Source organism: Elgaria multicarinata, chromosome 6 (genome assembly GCF_023053635.1).
Source record: "Elgaria multicarinata webbii isolate HBS135686 ecotype San Diego chromosome 6, rElgMul1.1.pri, whole genome shotgun sequence".
NCBI lineage: Eukaryota > Metazoa > Chordata > Lepidosauria > Squamata > Anguidae > Elgaria > Elgaria multicarinata.
In genome coordinates, this window is record NC_086176.1 from 22,111,695 (window position 1) to 22,135,306 (window position 23,612).

Here is a 23,612-nt window from a genome sequence, read left to right on the forward strand (position 1 = left end):
TTTGATTTTGTATCCTTTCAGTACTACTGCCCAAATGGTTGATGGTATTTTCCCCAACAGAAACCAAGACAACTGAAAAATTCTTTATAAAAAGTAAAGTTGAGGGTTGCATTCATTCAAGAGACCATGGCCCTGATCCCTAGATCTGCAAGTGCAGTAACATTTCTCTGTCTTATCATCACGTGTCAGCAGAATCAGGAAAGATATACCTATGGGAGAGGTAGGTAGCGTGTTTTGGACTACAAGGCCCATAATCCTGGACCATTATCCATGCTGGCTGGGGCTTTGGGAGTTGTAGTCCAGAACATCTGGAGGGTACCAGGTTGGCTTTCCCTGGCCTATTGTGTACCAATCCTAATGGGAGAAGGCAGAGGGACTAGCTTACAGCCCATTGATTTCAGTGAGTCTACTCTAAGTTTGGACCTAACTCATCAGCCAGGATGAAGGATCCAAGAGATTTGGCTCCCATGGAGCAACTCTTTGATTCTGTAATAGAAATAGCAAAAAATTGTTTCGTTCATATTGTACACAGAAGATTTTTTTCTCACATCTTCAACATGTTTAAGTCCTTAAGTTGGAACAGGACAGGAAATTCAAACCCAATGACATGCCTTTGAAAATATCTTTATTGCTATATCAGTTAGTCTGCATTGCCAACAGAAGTTTAAACAGATAGAATATGCCACACTGAGATTTGCCATTCATATCAAACCATGGAGTATAATGGACATACTTTCATAGACAACCTCTTGTTAACTGATGTCTTCAACAGAATTCATTCGTTTTCCAGGTCATTATAATTATCTGTGGTTTCATGTATAATATATTGAATGGCATTTTGTTCTACATTCTATACCCGACAGGAATACACTGGCATTAGTTATAGCAAAACTATATCAGGGCTTATCAAATGGATGCTTGGACCATGATGCTTAATCTTCTGTGCTGCCAGTAGAAGTGTCAAGTTCCCTACTCTTCAACGCTACTTAACACAAGTTAGTGTAGCAATAAAGATGCAGCTGGAATGAAAGCAACTCCGAGAATGCAGGTGGAGGCGCTATTTTGAAATGCTGAGCTGAGTTGAGCTCTGCTAGTAGAAGTGGGGGAAAGTGGATGGGGGAAAGTGTCTGATGTGGGGGAGACACTTGAAAGCACTGGCAAGGGGGAAGTTTTGACATTCCCCTCTCTGGCCTTCTTCTTGAACTCCATCCCATTTACATGAGACCAGGGCAGACCTGTCTTTAAAGACATAGATTTTCTGCATTTGTGTGTATTTTGGCTCTTGATTATTTAGAACAGATGCGTTGAAGCACTTTCAGCCTGAGGGCCGAATTCAATTTTAGTGATGTTGGGTGGAGCTGAAGGCAAAATGAGGTGGGTCCAAAATACAATAAAAAAATAAAAAAAAAATGCCAGCATATTTTAGCTTGATGCTCTTACTGCAAGTAACTGAGCCTTAGGAAAGTCTTTTCAATCTTTTGAGAGGGAAAACAAGGTCAGGAAACAGCCAAATGATTGGGGGTTGGAGGGAAAGGAGTGGGGTTAAGAGAAGAGGTGTTTGGCTACCTGGATTGGGGCCCTAGGTGGGCCAGATTTGGCCCATAGGCTTGAGGTTCCACACCCCTGAACAAGAGTCACTCAGGCTGCAAAACTACTGAGCTGACCACAGATAGAGTCTCCCTAATAAAGAATCACATGGGATCTGAAAGCAGGGAAGAACAAGAACCCTTGTAGCCCTTCCTAAATGGCACCCTTGAATGTGAATGGACGGGATTTGTATGAAAAAGAATCTCATTGTAAAAAGCACAACGCTAGCAAACTTTTTCAGAAAAATGTGCATCTATGTGTATGAATTGCATTTAATTTCCCATTAAAATCTACAGCCAGAAAATGTGCTGCTGCAAGGCATGGTTATTATAGAGCTGCTGCTCAGCTTTTAAAAATGGTAGCCCTTTCTGAAATGGGAATTCCCACATTTTCAAACTCCAGCCCCAATTTAACAGCTGTTCTCACGCACGTGTTAGCACCCGTACGTGGCGATCCGTGTACCGAAGAGATGGCACTGGATGGTCTTCCTTTATGGCTCTTTCAAGAGCTTGCTCTCCACGGTGGTGGTTGGCACATGGCTGTCTCCTCTCACAAGTGACCGAGACGGGTTGTGATGCTTCTGATTATTGCCCTTCTCGAGTCTTACGAGAGACGTCGGAGGCTCACGGAGTTCCCTTGGCTCCATCTTCATGCCAGCAGTTGGCTCTGCAAACACGCTGTTGGTCACAACACCTGGCTGCCTGAAGCCAGAGGGGGTGGGATAGGAGCCAGTTGCCACCTCGCTTAAGCCCTCGTTCATCGTGGGCACAGCCTTCTGGATGCCCGCTGCTGTGCCCTCTGGGAACGGAGGGTTGCCCTGATTGGATCCTGCCTGCCCTGCTGGAAGAAGTTCCTCCTGACCTTCAGGCAGGGCCTCAGACTGGCCTGAAGGGAACAAGGCTCCTTGCATGCCAGGGAGAAGAAGTCCAGTAAAGACCTGTGACGGTGTCTGCAAATGTGGGACGAAAGCATCAGAACGTTTGTCAGGATGTTGGATGGTTACAGAGAGCAATTTGAGGCTGTTGGCTCCGATTTCGGTGAGAATCCATTCCAGGTTTCAGTCAGAATGAGCCAGAACTTTAAAGGAGCTCTCCAAAGTGCTGAACCACAGCTCCAAAATAGGTTCAGTGCCTTGGATTGCCCCTTTGGAATTCTGCTGGTTCTTATTGAAACCCGGAATGGATTCACAGCCCCACCAAAATCAGAGCCACCAGCCTCCACTGACAGAGCACCACTTTGGACATTTCAGAGCAGGGATGGGGAATCTTTTCTGGTCTGGGTGTCCATATTTCACCCTCAACCCAGACCAATCACTGTTGGTGACTGTAGGAGGATCCAGTTGGACACCTCCTTCGCCTGGGATGCTTCATTGATCTCTTCCATGGTAGAGGCCATAGAACAGGGTTGGGGTTAAGGTTGTAATTCCCATAGTCCCTGACCAACGGCCATGCTGGCTGTAGCTTAAGGAATGCAACAACATTTGGAGGATCACCTGTTCCCCACCCCTTGCACAGAAGTTAGCATGTCTCACCAGCTGCTAGGCTGGAAACAGGTTGGTGTTGATTCTGACCAACCATACTATAAAATGAAGATAGAAAATCAAAGAGTGAACTATTTACCATTTCTTCAGAACTGAGCATTGCGCCCTACAGTCACAACAAAGGAGAAAGAGGGGGAGGGGATAGAATAAATATTAAAGTTAATTTAAAGAATTAAAAAATACACATTAGAAATTGTTTCTAAAACGATCTACATTAACCAGCCATTATAAGTATTAGAAATAGTGCCATGAGACTAATAATAATGACAGGCATGATGATTATAACGATGTCTGATGAGACTAGTAACAGTAATTATGCCTACCATTTCAATACTGCTTTTTGAGCATTCAAAGCATTCATCATACTTACTCATCTGTTATCACAGCATAATAAGATAGGTCAATCTTATTGACTTCACTTTGTAATTGCGGGGCTGAGACTGAGGTGGTGGATTAGTTAGGCTACTGTAGTTAAATGAGTTCATGGCAGACACAAGATCTGAAATGGACTTCCTGATTCACAACTCAGTTTTGTCAGCTACTCCAGTGACTGGCTATTTAGCACAGGTTGGTATCTGTTTTTTGTTGCTTTATCTTGGGAGAAAACACCCTGCCAGGTTTGTAGGTGGAGAAATTATCCCCATGTATAGTACTCCCCTGTGTGTTTCTCAATGAATCCGACAGTGGGGTTGTGAATCCGCTCCAGGTTTCAGTCTGAACTCTAAAGGAGCTATCCAAGGTGTGGAAGCTCCTTTAGAGTTCTGACTATTTCTGATTGAAAGCCAGAACAGATTCACTGCCCTACTGACATTGGGGCCACAGCCTCCACTGACTTTTCTTTCAGGATAAGGCCCATAGGATGGAAGCTGTTTAATACCAAGTCAGGCCATCGGCTGTGTATTGTCTATACTGATTGTCAGAAATCTAATGTTGGAAACTATGGCGGACATAAAGGGCCTTTCTGCAGTTTCCAATATGGATAATAGAGAGCCCCCAACTCATAAAAATGGTGGCTCTCAGGGAGGATGGATGGTTACCAGGCATGAGCAGACCTGTTGGGTAAGTCTCAGCAGGCAGGGGGCAGCGGCTTGCTGGGTTTGGGGGTGGGGTGAGCAGGAGAGGAGGAAGTCTTACAGACTCGCAGTTGGTCTTGTGCCCAGGAAACCGTAACACCTGTCCTGCTTCGGATGTCCAAATCTCGCTTCGGATCCAGATCCAAAGCAGGTTGAACTGGGTCTGAACTGGCCTCTAAAATGCATCGGGGTGGTGAGATCATCTCTCTGTGGATTTCCTGCATCAGCAGGGGGTTGGACTGGGTAACCATTGGGTTTCCTTCCAACTCTATCTTTAATAAATGACGAGCAGATCCGTCTTGAGCAAAAAGGGAGAGATCTACATTTTTAAGACCCAAGCGATTTGTTACATTAAAAAAAACTTTTGGCTCACTTCTTACCTGTGGACCCATTTGTGCAAATATAATTGGAAACATCTGCAAGACAAGTAGTAATAATTACATTTAGCTTATTAAGGTAAGTTTGGGTTAATTATAGATAAATCTGATGGGGAAATTGGCTTTGTATTCATCTGAGGGCATAATTGCCTGCTTTCGCTGCTCTTTCAGTGTTAAGCCTGTTCCTTACGAGTTGCTAAGCCTTTCCTCTTATGAGTTGCTACGATGCATGAATACATGTAGATTTGCCTAATGGAACTGGCACTTCTTTGGGTAAAAGTTAAATGTTATGATCCCCATTAATGTATTTAAGTTAGTATGAAGCTGATTTAGCTGGCACGGAAAAGCTGAGCTTGGAAGTGCCTCCTGGAACCCCTGTGCGACGCCCCCTCTCTGGCTTCATTTGAATCCCACTATTTCTGTGAAGCCTTGGAACTACCCCCTGGTGCCTGTGCCCTACAGCAGTCTTCCTCGACCAGGTACCCTCCAGATGGGTTGGACATTAACTCCCATCATTCCCCAACCTGGGGAAAGCTGCCACACTGCAACTCAGGCTGCCTGTAGTTAAGCCTAAGTAAGAGCAAATGAAGCAACTGCATGTTGCTACCCTACTTACCCCGCCTCTTCTTCCACTCCTCTCTTGTGTCCCTGCCCCATGTCAGTTTTTAGACTGTATGCTTCTTGGGGCAGAGACCTGCTGGTCTCTGTCCACCACTCTGCCGCCAAGATCATCTTCTTGGCCCGCCGCTCTGACCATGTCACTCCACTTCTGAAATCTCTTCATTGGCTTCCAATTCACTCCAGAATCCAACATAAACTTCTCCTGTTGACCTTCAAAGCTTTTCACGGTCTAGCTCCTGCCTATCTCTCCTCTCTCATCTCACACTATTGCCCCGCTCGTGCTCTCCGCTCCTCTGATGCCATGCTTCTCGCCTGCCCAAGGGCCTCTACTTCCCTTACTCGGCTTCGTCCTTTTTCTTCTGCTGCCCCTTACGCCTGGAACGCTCTTCCAGAACACTTGAGAACTACAAACTCAATCACAGCTTTTAAAACTCAGCTAAAAACTTTTCTTTTCCCTATAGCTTTTAAATATTGAGTTTGTTCTGACCCTATACTGTCAGCTTCACCCTACCCGGTGCCTGTTTACACTTCCCTGTGCCTGTTTGCATTCTCTTTCCCTCCTTATTGTTTACTACAACTTTATTAGATTGTAAGCCTATGTGGCAGGGTCTTGCTATTAACTGTGTAATCTGTACAGCACCATGTACATTGATGGTGCTATATAAATAAATAAATAAATAAATAAATAAATAAATAAATAAATAATAATAATAATTGTCCTCTATGGGTTGTGTCCCATGGGTTATATCCAATGACAGCCTCACTTAAGTCCCATTCATTTCAATTATTTTACTCTAAGTAAGACTAATGTTGGATACAACCCTATAAAATTGCCATGCACACTGATGGTGCTATATAAAACACACACACACAACACACACAAAACTTGGAAGTTCAAAAAGAGATTAGGAAGTTGTTTCCATTGACATACCAGTTCCCAACCTGCAGCTGTGCTAGCTTATCCAGTGCTCAAATAGTTCACCAATCTTTTTAATTGGGTATTGTATTTCATCACTTACACCAACAGAAATTCCAAATTCCATCAATTCCAAACTGGGGAAGGGTGGAAAAAGGAAGGACCGATTTTGTTTAATCTGTTCTGTCAGAATTTTGTGAGTTGTCAGAGATCTTTCATTCTGTCATTTGCTCTCTGACGGGATCAGATGTTTTTCTCCGTTTAGAAAAGTACACAAAAAGGTCCGCCGCAATTTACATGACTTTTGTTGCCATGTAACATTTTGCGTATTTTCCTAAGCTCAGCACACAGTCAATGAACAGAGCGCACATAAAAAAGAGTGCTATACAGCAAAGGCTGAAGAGAGATCAGAGATGTATAAAATATTGTAGGGATTTTTTTAACGGCATATGTAATAATAATAATATTTATTTATTTATTTATTTGTTGCAACAGAAATGCAAACATATTTGGTAGCATCTTTTCCAGTAACTTTTATATCAGAAAATTTGCAAACAATTCTGGAAAGTTTTTTTTTAAAAAAAAAAGTCCGCAAGTTTGCAGAATCTGTGCAGTTTATAGAAATCTGAAGTGATTTGAATATAATGCAGATTTCTCTGGCATCCCTAGATGATGGGTACAGACAGATATAAACTGCTAATCTGGACCAGGGTCCTAGCAGTGTGGGTGGGAGGTTTTAAGATCTGAATTGGAGCCCCTGAGCGTACACTAGAGTAAAAATGAAATGCTAACATAACTGCTAGTCACACATTTAACTTAATATCTGTTTTGGCCTTAGGCAGTTAGAAGTGCTATAAAATACTTACTGGTGGTGGTGGCAGCAGCTGCTGTGGTACAGTCATTCCACCGCCTGTTACGGGCAGGGTCTGGGCTGAGTATAATGCCGCTAACAAAGCAGAAAGCTACATGAAAAACAGAGAAGGATTTGAAACTATTAGGAACCAAGACAGAAAGTGATGAGAAAACAACAATGTATCTTTCCACTGTTGGCAAAGAATGTGTAAAAATCTGATTAAAATTCCTAACTTCGGGCAAGAAGAGGAAATCTTTTAATTCCAGAGACAAGCATGGCAGATGGTGCCGTGGCGTTGACCTCTTGTCCAAATGGCTCACAACCCACAAGCTTTGCCACTACTGCGGTTCATATGCTGTCGAATCTCAAGAATATATTTATTTGTCCCATTTTTGGGGCAAGGCAAGGTGGGGTCCGGGGGCTGAAGCTCAGGGAGTCAGGCACTACCTCTTTCTTCTGAACACCAACAGAACAGTGGATAGAAAATGGTAACTGCAGCATATAGAAAGGATCCTCTGGGAAGGAGGCTTCAGTCAGAGCATTGGGCCACCCAAGGGGCATGAACAGGCTTGGCTGTTCTGTTGCCCGTGCACACCTACCTGTTTATACTAAAGGCACTGGGGACCAAATTACATTAATATTCTCCACCCTGGTGCCTTCGAGATGTTTTGGGCTTCAACTCTCATCAGGCCCAGCCAGCATGGTGAATGACTGGGAATACTGGGAGCGCAACAGGGCCAGATCTACACCAAGGCCATGGCTAGACCTAGTGGTCTAGCATGACAGAGGGGGAATGAACTTATGATTGTGAGATCTCTTCCTCTGTCTACATGCAGTGTGTGACATCCTGAGAAGAGGACATCACAGCCACCATTTTGTGTATTTTTAAAGGGGAAAAGGTAAAAAAAAAATACAAAAAAAACCCCTCCCGCTTCCCCACCCCACCCCGATGGGGACAGAGGAGCTCTGTGCCCCGTGTGCAGTTCCCGGCTCCCTGCAGTTACTCATGAGGAGCTGGGACAAAACTGCGATGCCCGGCCACACATCCTGCGGTCTCGGGATCATCTCAAGACCACGGGAAAAAGCAGGATTAAAGGCTATGCCGATATCCCAGGCCTGATCATCCCTCCCTGCTCCCAGGATCCCCTGTCCATCATGTGGACGCACAGAGATGATCTCGGGGCAATCCCCGAGATATCGGCAGGTCTAGCCATGGCCCAAACAGGATGTTACACTTTGAAAACGTTCTGAAAACAGTATATGGAATGTGTTCAGGGCCTGAACAGTTGTCAAAACCATTATAAACCATTATAAAGCAGTAGCGTAGATCCTGCCCAGGTTGGGGAAGGATGCTGTTTGTTTGTTTGTTTGTTTGTTTGGGGTTTTTTTGCAGGGTGGGGGGAAGGTGCCCAATCTGGCCACTTTAATTTTGAAGAAAAAGCAGCCGCAAACTCACAATTCAGAATGCGCTCAACATCCAGATCAGGGGAGGCAGGTGCAGGCTTCCTGCTGAAAATTCCCCCTACCCGGAGCTGTTGCTTGCCCTGACGGCACAGTTTGCTGCAAACAGCTCATTTGGGAGCAAACAGCAATTGGGAGGGGGGTCAGGCAAAGGCAGGAAACTGGAACGGGCCCCCAATGTGGATTGAGAGCATGTTCCAGACTACAGCCCCATGGTAGATTTTTCTTCAAAATAAAAGTGGCCATTTTTTAAAAAATAAAATAAAGAAGGCACACTTTTAAAAAAGGGGGGTCAGGCTAAACTTATGGCGCTAATAAGAGAAAAATCAACAAACTCGTTTGTATCGGACTGGAAACCTCTGATAGAATATTTGCAAGAGTTGGAAAAATGATTTATATGTCTGTGGATTTCACATATAATCTGTGGTCTTAATACACAATAATGAACTGGCTAAAGTAAAATAAGAATGATATAAAGTTATGATATTTAGGGAACTAACTAGTAAGAATAGACAGCCCTTATGCCTGCCATGAGGAATGCCTTAAATGGAATATGGCCTTATATGTTTTGTATGTGTGCTTTTTGTAAGTTGTGTTGTACTGTATTGTTTATTAAGTTTGTGAAGTTTTGTTTCATTTTGTTCTGTAGAAAATAATAAAAATTGAAAATCCGAAAAAAGAGGGGGTCTAGTTAGTGTTGTTAATGTGTGTAGTTAGAGATGGGAGAATGAGCAATGTTTGGTCTCATTAGATTGCTTAATTTTCCACCTCAATGCTCGTCATGCTTCATACTCACTCCTCAACATGAGCATTTGTTCCCCCTGAATAGGAAAACCGTTCCATTTCCGAACATGAAAAATTTGCACTTTTCCAAGCACGCTCCCCAAAGGTGCATTTCTCCCATAGACAAAAGAGTGAGAACGTGGCTTTTGCCAGGAAATCTGCATTTTGAGTGTGCACTTTCGAACGCAAATGCAAACTCACGAAACTGTGAACATTTCCCGAGAATTATGCTCCTGCTTGCATTCATCTTCAGGGTTGTGAGCGGGACATGTTTGCCTGGTTTGTGATCAGGAACAAAATTCTGGTACATCCCTACATGTAGTTTTGCCTTCAGTGAACCACCCAGAGAGTTTTGGCTATTTATTTATTTATTTATTACATTTTTATACTGCCCAATAGCCAAAGCTCTCTGGGCGCTTCACAAAAATCATTACTAGACTATTAGGCAGTCTAGTAATGTAATAAATAAACAAATGAAATAAATATTCAACAGTGTCATTTCACAAACTCAAAAAGCGCCAGCAGGGCTCTACTGAATCTTTTCATCACACAATTGGTTGCGTGTTACGCTTACAAGCATAACGCGCAACTTGTTGCACAACTGCTTATGCATGCGTAATACACAACAGCTTGTGCACCCACTTCTTGCACAACTTGTGCAAATGTAACTTCAGTTACATTGTCCCCTTGTGCATAAGTCTGGAATGACACAGTTGGATACCTGCACAAGATCTGCCTCTTTTTAAGGTCAGCTTCAATTTTGGACAGTGGAAGACTTTAATTTATTTTTCAACAAATCTCATGAGCTGTTTGGTCAGATCTTCTCTTCTCATGTAATTTCATGGCTGCTCTGGTATAATCTCAACTATTTTTTTCTAACTCCTGGACTTTCGGTTTTTCTGCTTGTGCTTTCTCTGTAGTTATTATTATATTATTAGTACGTCTGCACAGTTTATTTACTTATGTATTTATTTATTCATTTCCTCCTCTTATTGTTACTCTTATGGAAATCAATAAAATCAATTAAATGGGTCATTAAAATGAGAGAATGCAAAACAGGAGTCAGCACATTAAAAACGAAAGCAACGCAGCAGTAATCAGGGTGGGATGGAGGTCAGAGAATCAGTTATATATTCAGCACAGGCCTGAAACAGAAGGGGGTCAACCCAGCTTCTCTGGGGCTTGTGAATAATGCTGGGTTGAACGTTTACACCCCAGTTTTATAGAATCATTTATTCCCTGCAAAAGTCTCTGTGTGTGTGTGTGTGTGTGTGTGTGTGTGTGCAGGTTGTGATATTGCTAATTTCCAGGGAACAGAAAAATTCTATGAATTTTCAGAGGGAAAGGGGCTTACCTTTAAATATGAGGTTCCTAAGGGCATTTATTTACAAAAAAATCCTCTCTGCATTTCCAGAACAAAATTTCCCTAGGAATGATGCTGTATTACTTATTTATTTATTACATTTATATCCCGCCTTTTTCCCTCCAAGGAAAAAAGGCAGTGTACATAATCCTCCTCCTTTTCATTTTATCCTCACAACAACGACCCTGTGAGGTAAGTTGGGCTGAGAGTCCGTGACTGGCCCAAAGTCACCCAGTGGGTTTCCATGGCTGAGTGGGGACTAGAACCTGGATCTCCTGACTCCCAGTCCAACGTCTTAGCCACTACACCACACTGGCTCTCTGTATCATGACACAGTATCATTCCCAGATGCATTCTTGAGGAACAAATATGGCTGCCTCCCATAGTCAAGGAAGTAAGAAAAAAAGCCCTCCACCACCGCCTCATATCCAAAGGTGATATATGCCTTCTCCCAATTCTTAGAATCCACCCACCCCTGGATTTTAATCCAATCGTTGGAGATCATTTTGTTTTGTGAAAACAGTGGAATTTAGTTAGTCATGACTGACTTAAGTCCTATTGATATCAATGGGTTTACTCTGAATATGACTAAGGCTGGACCTAACCCATAATCTTAACTTTTCTTTTAAAAAATAATAAAATGCCTTTATTAAGAAGCAGCTGTTTTGGTGTCTTCTTATCCCAGAACTGCAATATATACATCAAATTTAGTCCCAGCCAAGACACATTGAGATGGGAAATATTTCTTTACATTCTTTTTGTTTGTTTGTTTTTTGTTAAGCAACAATCTTGCTGTGAAATCAAATAAAGTGGCATGCTTTTTAAAAAAAAAGCAAAAAAGAACTTACATAATTAATATCTATTGGTAACATCTGGGTTAGTGGTAGGTTGAAGGCAGGAACATTCTGTAACACAAAACATCACTGACTGTTTAAAATGATTGTTGTAAGACCATCAGCACAATCCTATACGTTGTCTATTCAGAAGTGAGTCCCATTTAGTTCAATGGGGCTTACTCAGTGGGTATAGTAGGAATGGGGAACCTCAGGCCTGGGGGCCAAATCTGGACTTCCCAGCATCCTGATCCAGGCCTATGGTGTTCCCCAGAAACCCATGCCCCTACCCCTGGCTCCACCCCTTCCCCCCAACCTCCAGTCATTTGCTGGTTTCCTGGCTCTTGTGCAGTTTTCCCCCATTCCAAAAGGGTGGAGTGCTTCTCCCAAGGTTTAGTTCTGAGTAATAAAGAGCCTTAAACTAAAATCTGCTAGAATTTTTTTGTATTTTTGCCCCCACCACTTTTCCTTAAGCCCCACCCACCACTGGAATGCACCCACACACACCCGAGCTTCTTCAAAAATGAATTCAGTCCTCGGGTTAAAATTCCCCACCCTTGAAATATAGGATTGCAACCTAGAAGTATATCAAAATATTTATATTCTAATATTTATTTATACAGCGCAGGGACAGGAACCTGTGACCCTTGAGATATTGGTGGATTGTAATTCCCATCATCCCTGATCATTGGCTATACTTGCCCATGCTGGGATTTGTAGTCCAACAACATCTCAAAAGCCATATGTTCCACACCACTGATATCAAGTACTTATAATATTAGTTTGTACCAGTTCAGGACACTATGACCATGTTCAGACGACACTATGGCTTAGCATGTCGTGTAAACCATGACTTAGCATGTCTTGTGAACCATTCCTTACTGTAGTGGTACATAACCACAGTTTAAACGTACTCACTAACCAATTGCTGCAAACGGGTTAGCAGCCTAGCCATAGCTTAGCGTGTCGTCTGAACAGGCCCTATGTTTGCAACACTGGAGCACTCTACCTGAGAATATTTACACAGAAGTAGCTCATAACAACAACTCTATATTTTATCTGACTTGGTTTTTCACTTGGTGACTATATCATTTAGACGTCTCATTTTTAAAACTTATTACTGAGTGGCTTTTTGATGCATGGTTCACAGCGGTGAAGAACATAATGTGTGCTTCAGTTTTGTTTGAAAACACTGAAAAAGATAAAAAGAAGCCCTGCCCATCAAAAGATGTCTCATTTTAACAGTTCTATTTATTGAAATAAAATGATGTTAGATCTCTGTCACCAATTTGAAAAGCACAACATATTTCTCTTCTACTTTTAGGATAGGACAAGTGGATCTAAAAAAAAGCCCTTTAAGAAGCTTTCTTACTTGCACATTCGGACTTCCCAGCTCTGATGGAAGTTTTGAGGAAAACACTGGGAAATTTGCAAAAGGCGATTCAAATGGAGTAATCTGAAAAAGGTGACAAAGAATCCTATTGATTAACACTTCCTCTAAAAATATACACTGGCAAGACAGTTATGCTGGGACAAACCTGCTGTACAATCCTGTACATATCTACTTAGAAGTAATCCCCATTGAGTTCAATGGGACTTACTCCCAGGCATAGCAGGAGTAGGTCCTTTTGGGCTATGGGCACATTTAGCAATTTGAGAAACTGTTCTGGGCACCACCGTAAAATGGTTGTCATGGGAGGCATAGCAAAGAACAAGTAACTACACAAAAAGACTCAGTACAGGGCAAAGATCCTACTAAATCTGTTCCAGGATCTGTTCCAGATCCTACTAAATCACACCTTTAAACCCAGAGTTTTCAGCACCAACAGAAACCTATTTCATCGCAATCCCAGCTGCTGATAAGAAAAGTGTCAATTTCTTAAAATAAGTGGGATGGGTAGGGCAACTTGGCAGGCATCAAGAAAAGTGTCAAGGGGCACATTGCTACCATGGGCACCACGTTACTCACCACTAGTGCATAGCATTGCAGCCTGGATATAGATAGCATAGTTAAAATGATCAATGACATTGACTGTGAATTACACAAAACAAATGCATCTCTGATAATGATCAATGCGTTGACTATGAATTACACAAAATAAATGTATCTCCGATATTCTTCATGACAATCAAAGCCATAGTCAGTCATGATGAAAAGTCTTTGGCTGTAATCCTAAATCTACTGCTTCAGAAGTAGGTCCGGTTGAAGCTGACAAGTCTCATTTCCAAGGAAATGAGTTTAGAATCAAGGCATTTAGCTTTAAAAACGCACACACATACGTCCTAGTGCTGTGGTACTGGCAGGGACCTCTAGAGTCTTTCAATCCTAGTTCTGATTCTGAATGAGACTGACCCGATCCACCAGTTGCTGCCATAGGAATGTGTTTGTGTTGCCACAGATCCAGAATCACTATTATTATTTTCAGCCCCTCCATGTGCAGTACAGAGGGAAAGAGCTGGAATGCTTACTTAGACTCCAGAAATCTTAATTTAATTTAGTCCATCTTGTGTCCTCCCTGCACAGCCAATTTAGTAGCACAAATTATAGGGGCATTACGAGAGAGCTACCTTCCCGTACAGCACCTGGTTCCCTTGTCTTGAACCAGAAAGCAGATGTACATGTAGTCAACCATAACAGTAATGGAAGCATCATTTGCTTCCATTCCTCTAGAATTTGAACCAGATGTGCCTGCTGCAGCATCTCGCATCCTCTAACTCAAACCACAAGGATTCTGAACTCGGCCCACCTACGGCATCCTGTTTCATCTACCTAGTCAGGCATGTTCTCCAGGGTCATTCCTTCCTAAGCCAGATGACCTGCTGATTGGAGGCTGGCGGGGGTACCAACTACCATAGCAACATGCTGCACAGCAACGACACCTGAGACGATTTCCCCCCATCTCACTTACCTCATTTGGCAGCTGATTTGTTAATGTATTCTGATCTGGGACCAGTTTCGCTGGAGGCAGTCCAGCCCCAGGATTTGGCCTTGGCTACCATCAAGAAAGGAACACAAATAATGAAATGTATGGTTTATTTATTTGTAAAACAACTGGTTAATATTTGCTCATTAAAAAAAAGGATCCTCTGATAAATATAAGCATCCTCTGACAGATATACAAAACATACTTCCTTGGCCTTTAGAAAGGGTGAGATGCATCTTTTCAATTCAGCCTTTAAAATATGTACTTTAATGTTTTAACATTTTTATTATCTTACGGCTATATTGTTTTAAGTGGTTAAATACTGCCTTGATGGCTTTTTACGAGATAAGGTAATATGTAAAAGTTGATGATCGATAAATAAATACTTTCCTCCAAAAGTGTTGCTCCTGCCACCATTATTTTATAATACTAATCATTATGTATTTTACATTTACTGTTGTTCCCTGCCTTGATCAAAATGGAGAGGTGGGTAAGAATTATTATTATTATTATTATTATTATTATTATTATTATTATTATTATTATTATACAAACACTGGCATCTATATTGCACTGCACTTGAAGTGGTGAAACCAGAGACAAACTAAGTGAGCTAGGGTAACCATGTGGAATATTGTTTGTGACCATTTCAACTACTTGCAATGCAATTCATGTTTACGTGGAAGTAGGGATTTTGTTTGGAATTTTTATAAGACTTTACCAACATTAGCAAAGTTCTCCACAAACTGGATGGAAAGAAGTTGAGATTAAAGACACCCCAAACCAGCAGTTTCATCCATCCAGGTCCAAGGGTACGAATGCTTATTTTCTTAAAAGCCTTGGTTTGAATCCCTGTATATTCAGCCATCTCTATGGTGCTGCATTTGGGTTGCTACCTCTTTTTTCTGACAGGCTCCTTATCTTTAACTGCTACATGGCAGGCAGGTACAACATGCTCCTATCCATGCTAGGAACAGATGCATCCATTGAATTTGGCCAGTACGGATGGGTAAGAATTTCATTCAGTTACTTGTTTCATAAGAACACACCCACTTTTGCAAATTCCTTTGTAAACAGGATGGAAAGATATATTAAGAGAGAGAGAGAGAGAGAGAGAGAGAGAGAGAGAGAGAGAGAGAGAAAGAGAGAGAGAGAGAGAGAGAGAGAGAGAGAAGAATACGGGGGAAAGCAAAATCAACAGATTTGTCCATCCCTACTTGGAAGTAACTCTCTGAAAGTTCAGCGGGTTTTACAATCTTGTATGTGTATAGAATTGTAGCCTGAGGGGGAAATGCATGTCATAAAGAATGTTTGTAATCCAATTTCTGTGAAGGAAGGGGAACTTGTCAGTTTGCTAGGGATTAAAATCTCATACCAGACACTAGGGACAAGAATCGCTTTGTGGATCAGGCTGAGGGAAGAGGTTCCAGTAAGTAGGGAAGATAAGAGATAAGAAGCCTCATGGAAGTGTATATGAGTAGTAGCAATGTCACCAAAGTTCACCTGAAACAAGAATTAAAATCCAAGAGTTCTACTCTTTAGATTGTAAAAATGTAGGAGTATTTTTTCCTATTTGCATAATAATAATAATAATAATAATAATAATAATAATAATAATAATAATAATAATAATAATACATCTGGATTTGCTTTGCAATAGTTTTTATGAGCTTGCTAGGGATGTCGGAGAAAACTGCAATAGATACTGATGAGTCCCAATTTCTATGAATCTAACCTGTGGATTCCACAACAGACCAGCTTTTTCCAAGTTGTGCAGATTCCACAGACTTGCTGACCATTTTCTTTAACATTTGGGGTAGATTTGCACAAATTTGCACTTATGCTGTTGAGCATTAACACTAGTGTGCACATGCACTAATGTGCATTCATGCCAATGTGCTCTTTTGCAAATAGAATGAAATGCTCATACCCCCCTAAAAAAAATCCAGTTGTGTTAAGGAGTGGATGATGGAATGAAAGACACCTGGCAATCCGTGAAACACAAACAAAAAAGATTTAACAAAATCTATACATTCCTTGTTGGGAGAAATTCAGAGGGGGCTTTGTCCACCTCCAAGTGGGCCTTCAATGAGAGGGGGACATTGACATTTCAAGTGCTTCTTTCTTGAACTCTTGACCCATCCCTCATTGTCATATGTGTTGGGTGCTTCTTATGCCCCACCAAACTACCCTTAACATTTCAATGTAGGTGATATTATTATTATAAAGTCATAAATTTTGTTCGATCAAAGCCAGCATACAGGAATACAGAGCAGATCTGGGGAAACAGGTGGGAGGGTGCTGTTGCACCATGTCCTGCTTGTTCATACTTGGCCGATGGCTGGTTGGCCACTGTATAAACAGAGTGCTGAACTAGATGGACCCTTGGTCTCATCCAGCATAGCTCTTCTTATGTCCTTATTCTGCAGCAGTGATTATTATTATTATTATTATTACTATTATTATTATTATTATTAGATATTGTAAATACAATACAATTAAAACATGACTTTTTCTTTACCATCTTACACACCAATATAAGTTATTTTAAAGATGATGACAGTACCTGTGTCTGCTGTGGAATGTTTCCCATGGCTTTGTACCTTTGCATCAGTCGTAATATCTGGCAATTGAATCATAGACAGTTTCATGCATTGCGTAACATGATCTGAATTCTTCATTATAACTGGAGTGATGTAAACAATTCATGCAGTATGATCTATCATTATTTGCATTTTTTCCATTGTACTGTAGCTGTTTTATTATATGCACGTACACTTAAGACTGAGAGACGGCTCATTTCAGCTGAAAATTATCTAGAATGTCCACAGAATAAGCAGTAAAATTAAAACAAATTTTTCGACGAAGGCTTTGAGGGAATGCTCTGGTTGTTTCAAAGCAAGAAAAGAACACATCCACACCATGATTAGCACTTCTGACTATGCAGAATCTTCTTCACCAGTGATAATACATCAAAGAAGTGAAAGATTCTTCAGGAAACAACAATCCTGATGCACTGACTATGCTTTGAAGTACCTATTTTGGCAGCAATTTTACATACAAGTTGCTGAAATCCCACTGATAAAAGTGGGATTGAGGCTGCCATCCTAAACATACTTACTAGGAATTGCATCTAGTGGGACTTTCCTTAGAGTAAACATACATAGATTTGTCCTGGAAAACTGCTTAACTGTGTACCGCAAGATTCCCCAACCTGGCACCCTCTAGATGTGTTGGACGAGAACTCCTATCATCCCCCAGGCAGTGGTGTTAGTGTGACTACCATACTGGATGGGGATGATTTGTGCTGTAGTCCATGTCATCTGGAGGGTGGAAGGTTCAGGAAGGCTGGTGTTCAGCATTGTAGTCTTGATCGCTGTCCTTTTTCTTGATGGAATAGGGCAGAGATGAGGAACCACTGTCTTGCCACATTTGGCCTACCTGGACAGCCCCTCCAGCCCCCCCCCTCCTGAGCCCCAGCCACTTAGAAGGGAGTTGGGCTGGGAGAATGACTGAGCCAGTGCCTAAGTGGACTTAGCTCCGCCTGGGTTTCCCTAGCCAAGGAGAACCCGGGCAGAATGAAGCACCCCAGCTGAAGTGCAGGTTGGAGAAGCTCCAGAGAGCACTTTGGCCAGGGAGTTGAGGACATCAGGCAATGGGGCCCTGCCCCTGGAGTTACAGGTGGGACTGTGCCTCCTCACATTATCTGGCCCACTGGTGACCAGGAGGGGGCAAACTGCCCTGTAGACTGCAAACAGTTCCCCAGCTCTGGAATAGGAGGACCAATAGGAGGATGTAGACGAGGGAGAAAAATCCCATATCTGCAGCTAGCAGTACCATCAGGCAAGTTGAGGCAGAGACCTCAAGCATCTTTACATCAGGACAATTATGGGAGGCAGAAAGGGAGGTGGAACGATCTCTCCCATGGGGCACACTCAACTGGGTTGTTCTCCCACTCGAGCACCACTGTAGCCCCCATTCACTTCCATTAGGCTTTCACAGAACCACCTGGTGGGTTTTGCTCCTTGTTAATTTGGAGGAATCGGAAAGATGCCATTTGGATTTTCTGCCTTGGCCACCAAAAGCTTATGGGCTGGCCTTCTCCTTCTTGCTACTTCATACCCAATTCCCTGTAGGCTTTTTGCACCATGTAGCCTGATGAAGAGTTCTGGAGAACCCGAAAGCTTGCACAGTTTTACTGAAGTTTTGTCAGTCCGCATAAAGCAAGAGTGGGCAATTTGTGTCCCTCCAGATGTTTTGGCCTACAACACCCATCAGCCCTAGCTAGCATAACCAATGGTGAGAGATCATGGGAGTTGTAGGCCCAAACCTCTGGAGGGCCACAAGTTGCCCATTTCTATAATATTGGGGGTGGGTGGGTTCATGAACCAGCATAGCTATCTTATATTTGTTTTATTTGTTTTTCCTTGTATGTTCCATAAAATAAGCATGCATCCTCTATTGCTTACTTCTCTACTGTTGCTTGTAGCAAGGTATCTACCAAATTGTTTGACCTGCAGAGGAAGGAAATAAATTCCAGATGAAGTCTACCAAAAACAGAGCTGAACATTGGCTCTTAACAGAAGTACTTACCATTTAATAATGCTAAATCACTACAATTCATCAAAGTAAGATATGCTGCAGTAGCTCCTAAAACTTACGATTGCTAGGGCATCTCTAAATGAGAGCGGTCACATGGCAACATCCTCCACGTGACATCAGGGGTAGCAACATTACACCAGCATTGCAAAGAGAAATCTCAGAGAGGAGGGAGCTAGAGAAATGGGCACAGCCTTTCTGTACGATGAAATAAATTAAGATCAAGCAGCTCTAGAGCTTTGTAATGCTGTGTCATGTCATGTCCAAAGCGGCTCTCTGTCAGTAAAGGTTGGAGGCCCCAGTTTCAGTTGGGCTGTAAATCCAATCTGAGTTTTAGTCAGAACAAGCCAGAACTCGAATGGAGCTATCCAAGGTGCTGAACCTACTTTGGGTGGTAGGTTTCAGCACCTCAGATAGCTTCTTTAGAGTTCTGGCTGGATTTACAGCCCCACCAAAATCTGAGCCAGCAGCCGCCAATGGCTTTGTGAATTGCAACGTGATGTTTATGGCATAAATTAGCAGATGAAAATCAAGTGCAAACACACAGAGCTGCCAATCAACTTTTTAATGTGGCATTTACAGATGTAAATTGTTCCTAGTCCTGGCGAATTCATATATTTCCAGTTCTTCAAAGGGTGCCTGGTCATTCACAAAGGGAACATGCCTGTATCATTTGATGCTCCTTAAAATGATACTCAGACATGAGCTCCTTGATCCTTTCCTTGTTATTGCCATGTATTTTAAAAGCACTGGTGTAAATAATACACACTTGCATGCCCTTCACAACTGAGGCAGCCTGAGTTTTTACTAAGGTCTCTGTGCCTTAAGACAAAATGTTGGGTACCAGACCTTCATATGCTGAGGAAGAAGAGGAAGGATGAGCACGCTAGCTGTGGCCCTTCCATCCCCAGCCTTGTCACTGTCCAGGAGGAACCTCTGTATCCCTGGAGGCGACCCGGGCAATGTATAACTCTGATTTCGCAGGGTTCCACATCACGCTGAGAACCTCCACAGATAAAAGAGATGGGTAGGAATGGGCAAGAAATCCATTCACCCTTTCAAACCAATTTACAAAACGAAACTCAGTAATCCTTCAAAAGTTGCACTTCTCCAAACTTTGCCGTGGAGTTTCCTGTCAAAGCATGTGTACAAAAATGTGCATAGGAGTGGAAAGTGTACACAAAAACACATATGTTTATGAAAATAAAATTCAAAGGGAAATTGTTTGCCAAATAAATGCCCGCTTTCCTTGGCTGCCAATACATTTCCGAGCCCAATTCAAGGTGCTGGTTTTAACATATAAAGCCTTACATGGCTTGGGACCACAATACCTGATGGAACGGCTCTCCCGACATGAACCTACCTGTACACTGCGCTCAACATCTAAGGTCCTCCTCCGAGTGGCTACTCCAAGGGAAGCTCAGAGGATGGCAACAAGGGAGAGGGCCTTTTCAGTGGTGGCCCCCCAATTATGGAATGATCTCCCCGACGAGGCTCATCTAGCGCCAACATTGTTATATTTTTGGCACCAGGTCAAGACTTTTCTCTTCTCCCAGGCAGATAACAACATATGCTGAGTTTTTAACTGACCCCAGAATAGTTTTTTAAATGGATATTGTTGTTTTTATGCTTTTGATGGTTTTAACTTTTTGTATATTTGTTTTTAACGTTTATGGTTTTAAACTTTTGCAAACCGCCCAGAGAGCTTTGGCTATGGGGTGGTATATAAATGTAATAAATAGATAAATATAAATAAATAAATAAATAAATAAATAAAATGTATCTCAGCCAAAATTATATATTTTGCATGCATGTATTATAAAAAATGTACACAAAAATGCATATCAATTTTCATGTGAACTTTTAAAAAATTTCTCAGCATGCTAAAATCTCGCCCACCTTTCAGGACACAAGCCCTCCCAAGGTGTTGTGCAATAATAAAACATAATAACTTAACAATGGAAAAATGGGAAACTGAGAGAGACCAACACTGACAGATGGTTGCCCATTCCTACACATGCGGAGAGTGATGAGGACAGGGAAGGAGAAGGGGTGGAGCTACTTTGCTTGTCCTTACTCTCCTCCCTTCTGCATTCATTGAGCACTTTTAAAAAACACCTGAATAGGGCTACTGATGTGGTACTATTAACATAGGTGGTGCTTACAAATTAACATAAGCAATAACAACAAAGAGTCAGGGCAGAAGTTCCACCTGTTCTCCCTTTCTGCCCCCGTCTCTAGCTATATTATGTCTGTGTTCATGCACATTCAACACAGGGTGTACCACAAATAAGAGAAATGTGCAAGGAAGTTTCATGTAAAAGGTTTGAAAAGTAAGAAGACAATCCTATGCACATTTAGATAGGGGGGAAAGTCCTACAACTCCCAGCATTCCCCAGAATGCTGGGAGTTATAGGCCTTTTTTCTGTCTAAACAGCCTCGTGTGGCGCAGAGTGGTAAGCGGCAGTTACTGCAGCTGAAACTCTCCCCATGGTCTGAGTTCAATCCCAGCGGAAGCTGGTTCTCAGGCAGCCGGCTCAGGTCGACTCAGCCTTCCATCCTTCCGAGGTCGGTAAAATGAGTACCCAGCTAGCTGGGGGAAAGGTAGCCACGACTGGAGAAGGCAATGGCAAACCACCCCACTACAAAGTCTGCCAAGAAAACGTCAGCGAAAGCAGGCGTCCCTCTAGGAGTCAGCAATGACTCAAGTGCTTGCGCGAGAGGTTCCTTTCCTCCTTTCCTTTCTGTCTAAACATGCATAGGATTGCACACTAAATCATTTATTTATTTGACTTTCCTATTGTTAACTACTTTGCCCATCAATTAAGCAACCAAACTGTCTCTTCCCTGGAGATCTTATTCTTAATCCCTGTCAATCTCTCAAAATTATTATTATTATTATTATTATTATTATTATTATTATTATTTATTTATTTATATAGCACCATCAATGTACATGGTGCTGTACAGAGTAAAACAGTAAATAGCAATACCCTGCCGCATAGGCTTACAATCTACACATATGCACACATGCAAGCACGTACGCACGCACACACGCGCACACACACATACACACACACACACACACACACACACACACAGAAAGAAAGATCTCACCATCTGCCCGATGTGCTGGAGTATAAAAAATGGTTAGGCTGCTTCCTGATGAGCTGGAGCTAAGAAATTTGGTGCATGTGAAGGCACCCTGATTGCAACAAAAGTCTGAAAACAGGACATTTCTACACCTCTCCTTCAGAAGGGGACACACACACACACACACACACACTTGCACACAAATTGTAAGAAGCCATGTGGTTAAGGTATTTCTACACCAGCCAGAAAACTGAAATGTGGTGTAGAAAAGGTCTGAAAGGGAGACACTCACATGATTGCCCTTAGAAACTTTATCCCTTCATTGAGGAAGGTATTTCTGGGTTTTTCCAGAAAGCTGGAATTTTGCACATATAGCATCCATGGTGCTACGATTGCTAGAGCAGTGAGAAATCAAGACATGTCTAAATCTCTCCTTAGGAATGGGGGGGGCGGAGGGGGGAGGAGAAAAGTACCCCCAAATGACTAAAGTATTTTCAAGCCACCCAAAATGCTGACATTTGGGATACACAAACACTGTTTACTGGAAAAGTCTGGAAAATGTGAAATTTTTGCACCTGGCAATACTTGGAGCATGACGTTAACTTTCTTGCACAGAGTGAGCCATGTTGCTTCTGGGGCAGACAGTTTAGGTGGAGGCTTGGATTTAGGGCCAAGGGCGGTTCCAAGATCAGCCAGAAGCCTATGCCATATGATATACCCAGTATACTTTGCTTTAAATTGCTAGGAGTGTGTGTGGCTAAAACACGCAAGCTGAGTAGATTAAAAACGACTTACTGGTAAGGAGAATGTCAGTCCCAGAAGAGAGAGGAGCAGAATTACAATCTTCATATTTCAAATTGGTACCTGCGAGAAGGAATCAGAAATCTATTTTTTTCCCCACTGCCTTTCAGGTATCATTATTCCCAATGCAAATGTCTACCTTGGCATTATTAGCTGTTCTTACCGTGCTGTCGTCTTGCAGGTTCAGAAGAAATAATAATTTTGTCCTTGCTCTTTCGTTGAAGTTCTTTCTCCTCTCGGTCGCCGTAACCTTGTTGAGACGCAGCCGTCCCCTTGCATCCATTTAAACCCTCTTCCAGGTGGGTAGTCATCAGAGCAGAACCCACACGTAATCATCTGTGTTTCACACAGTGCCCAACATCTCATTAGCACTGAGTATCATTATGTCACAGAATGTCTGTGGTATTTTTGAGGGAAATCTTTTCTTACTGAGATGGAACAGCACAGCACATGGAATGGGCTAAACCAAATCATGGCATTGTAACAAATATCAGACCCTGGGCCAGGCTACACAAAACACCATTCACACAATTAGCAATCTAGCCCCAATCTAGACCAGGACCGTAGCGGGAGGCAAAAGTTTAAAGCCTTCCCTTCACCCCATGGCAGGGTCCCAAAAGGATTGGGTCCCCCATACCTGCTATTTCAGGCTCAATCCTGTACATGTTTAGACAGAAAACAATCCTACATCTCTCAGCATTCCCCAGACAGCCACGCTATGCTGGACCTATGCGCTGGCTGGGGGTGCAGGAGTTGCGGGACATTTTTCTGTCTAAATGTGCACAGGA

The 23,612-nt window shown here is 42.4% G+C and overlaps 1 protein-coding gene across 1 annotated transcript; it reads right to left on the bottom strand.

Annotated features, from left to right (window-relative positions):
- Window positions 1-2,036: 2,036 nt before the first annotated feature.
- Window positions 2,037-22,872, bottom strand: AMTN (amelotin). Its single transcript, XM_063128517.1, has 10 exons — window positions 22,819-22,872; window positions 18,801-18,845; window positions 16,898-16,954; window positions 14,317-14,400; window positions 12,780-12,863; window positions 11,423-11,479; window positions 6,981-7,076; window positions 4,581-4,616; window positions 3,207-3,233; window positions 2,037-2,536 (listed from the first exon to the last, which is right to left on the bottom strand). The coding sequence occupies exons 1-10, from the start codon at window positions 22,870-22,872 to the stop codon at window positions 2,078-2,080; spliced, it is 999 nt and encodes a 332-aa protein (XP_062984587.1). The 3' UTR covers window positions 2,037-2,077.
- Window positions 22,873-23,612: the final 740 nt, after the last annotated feature.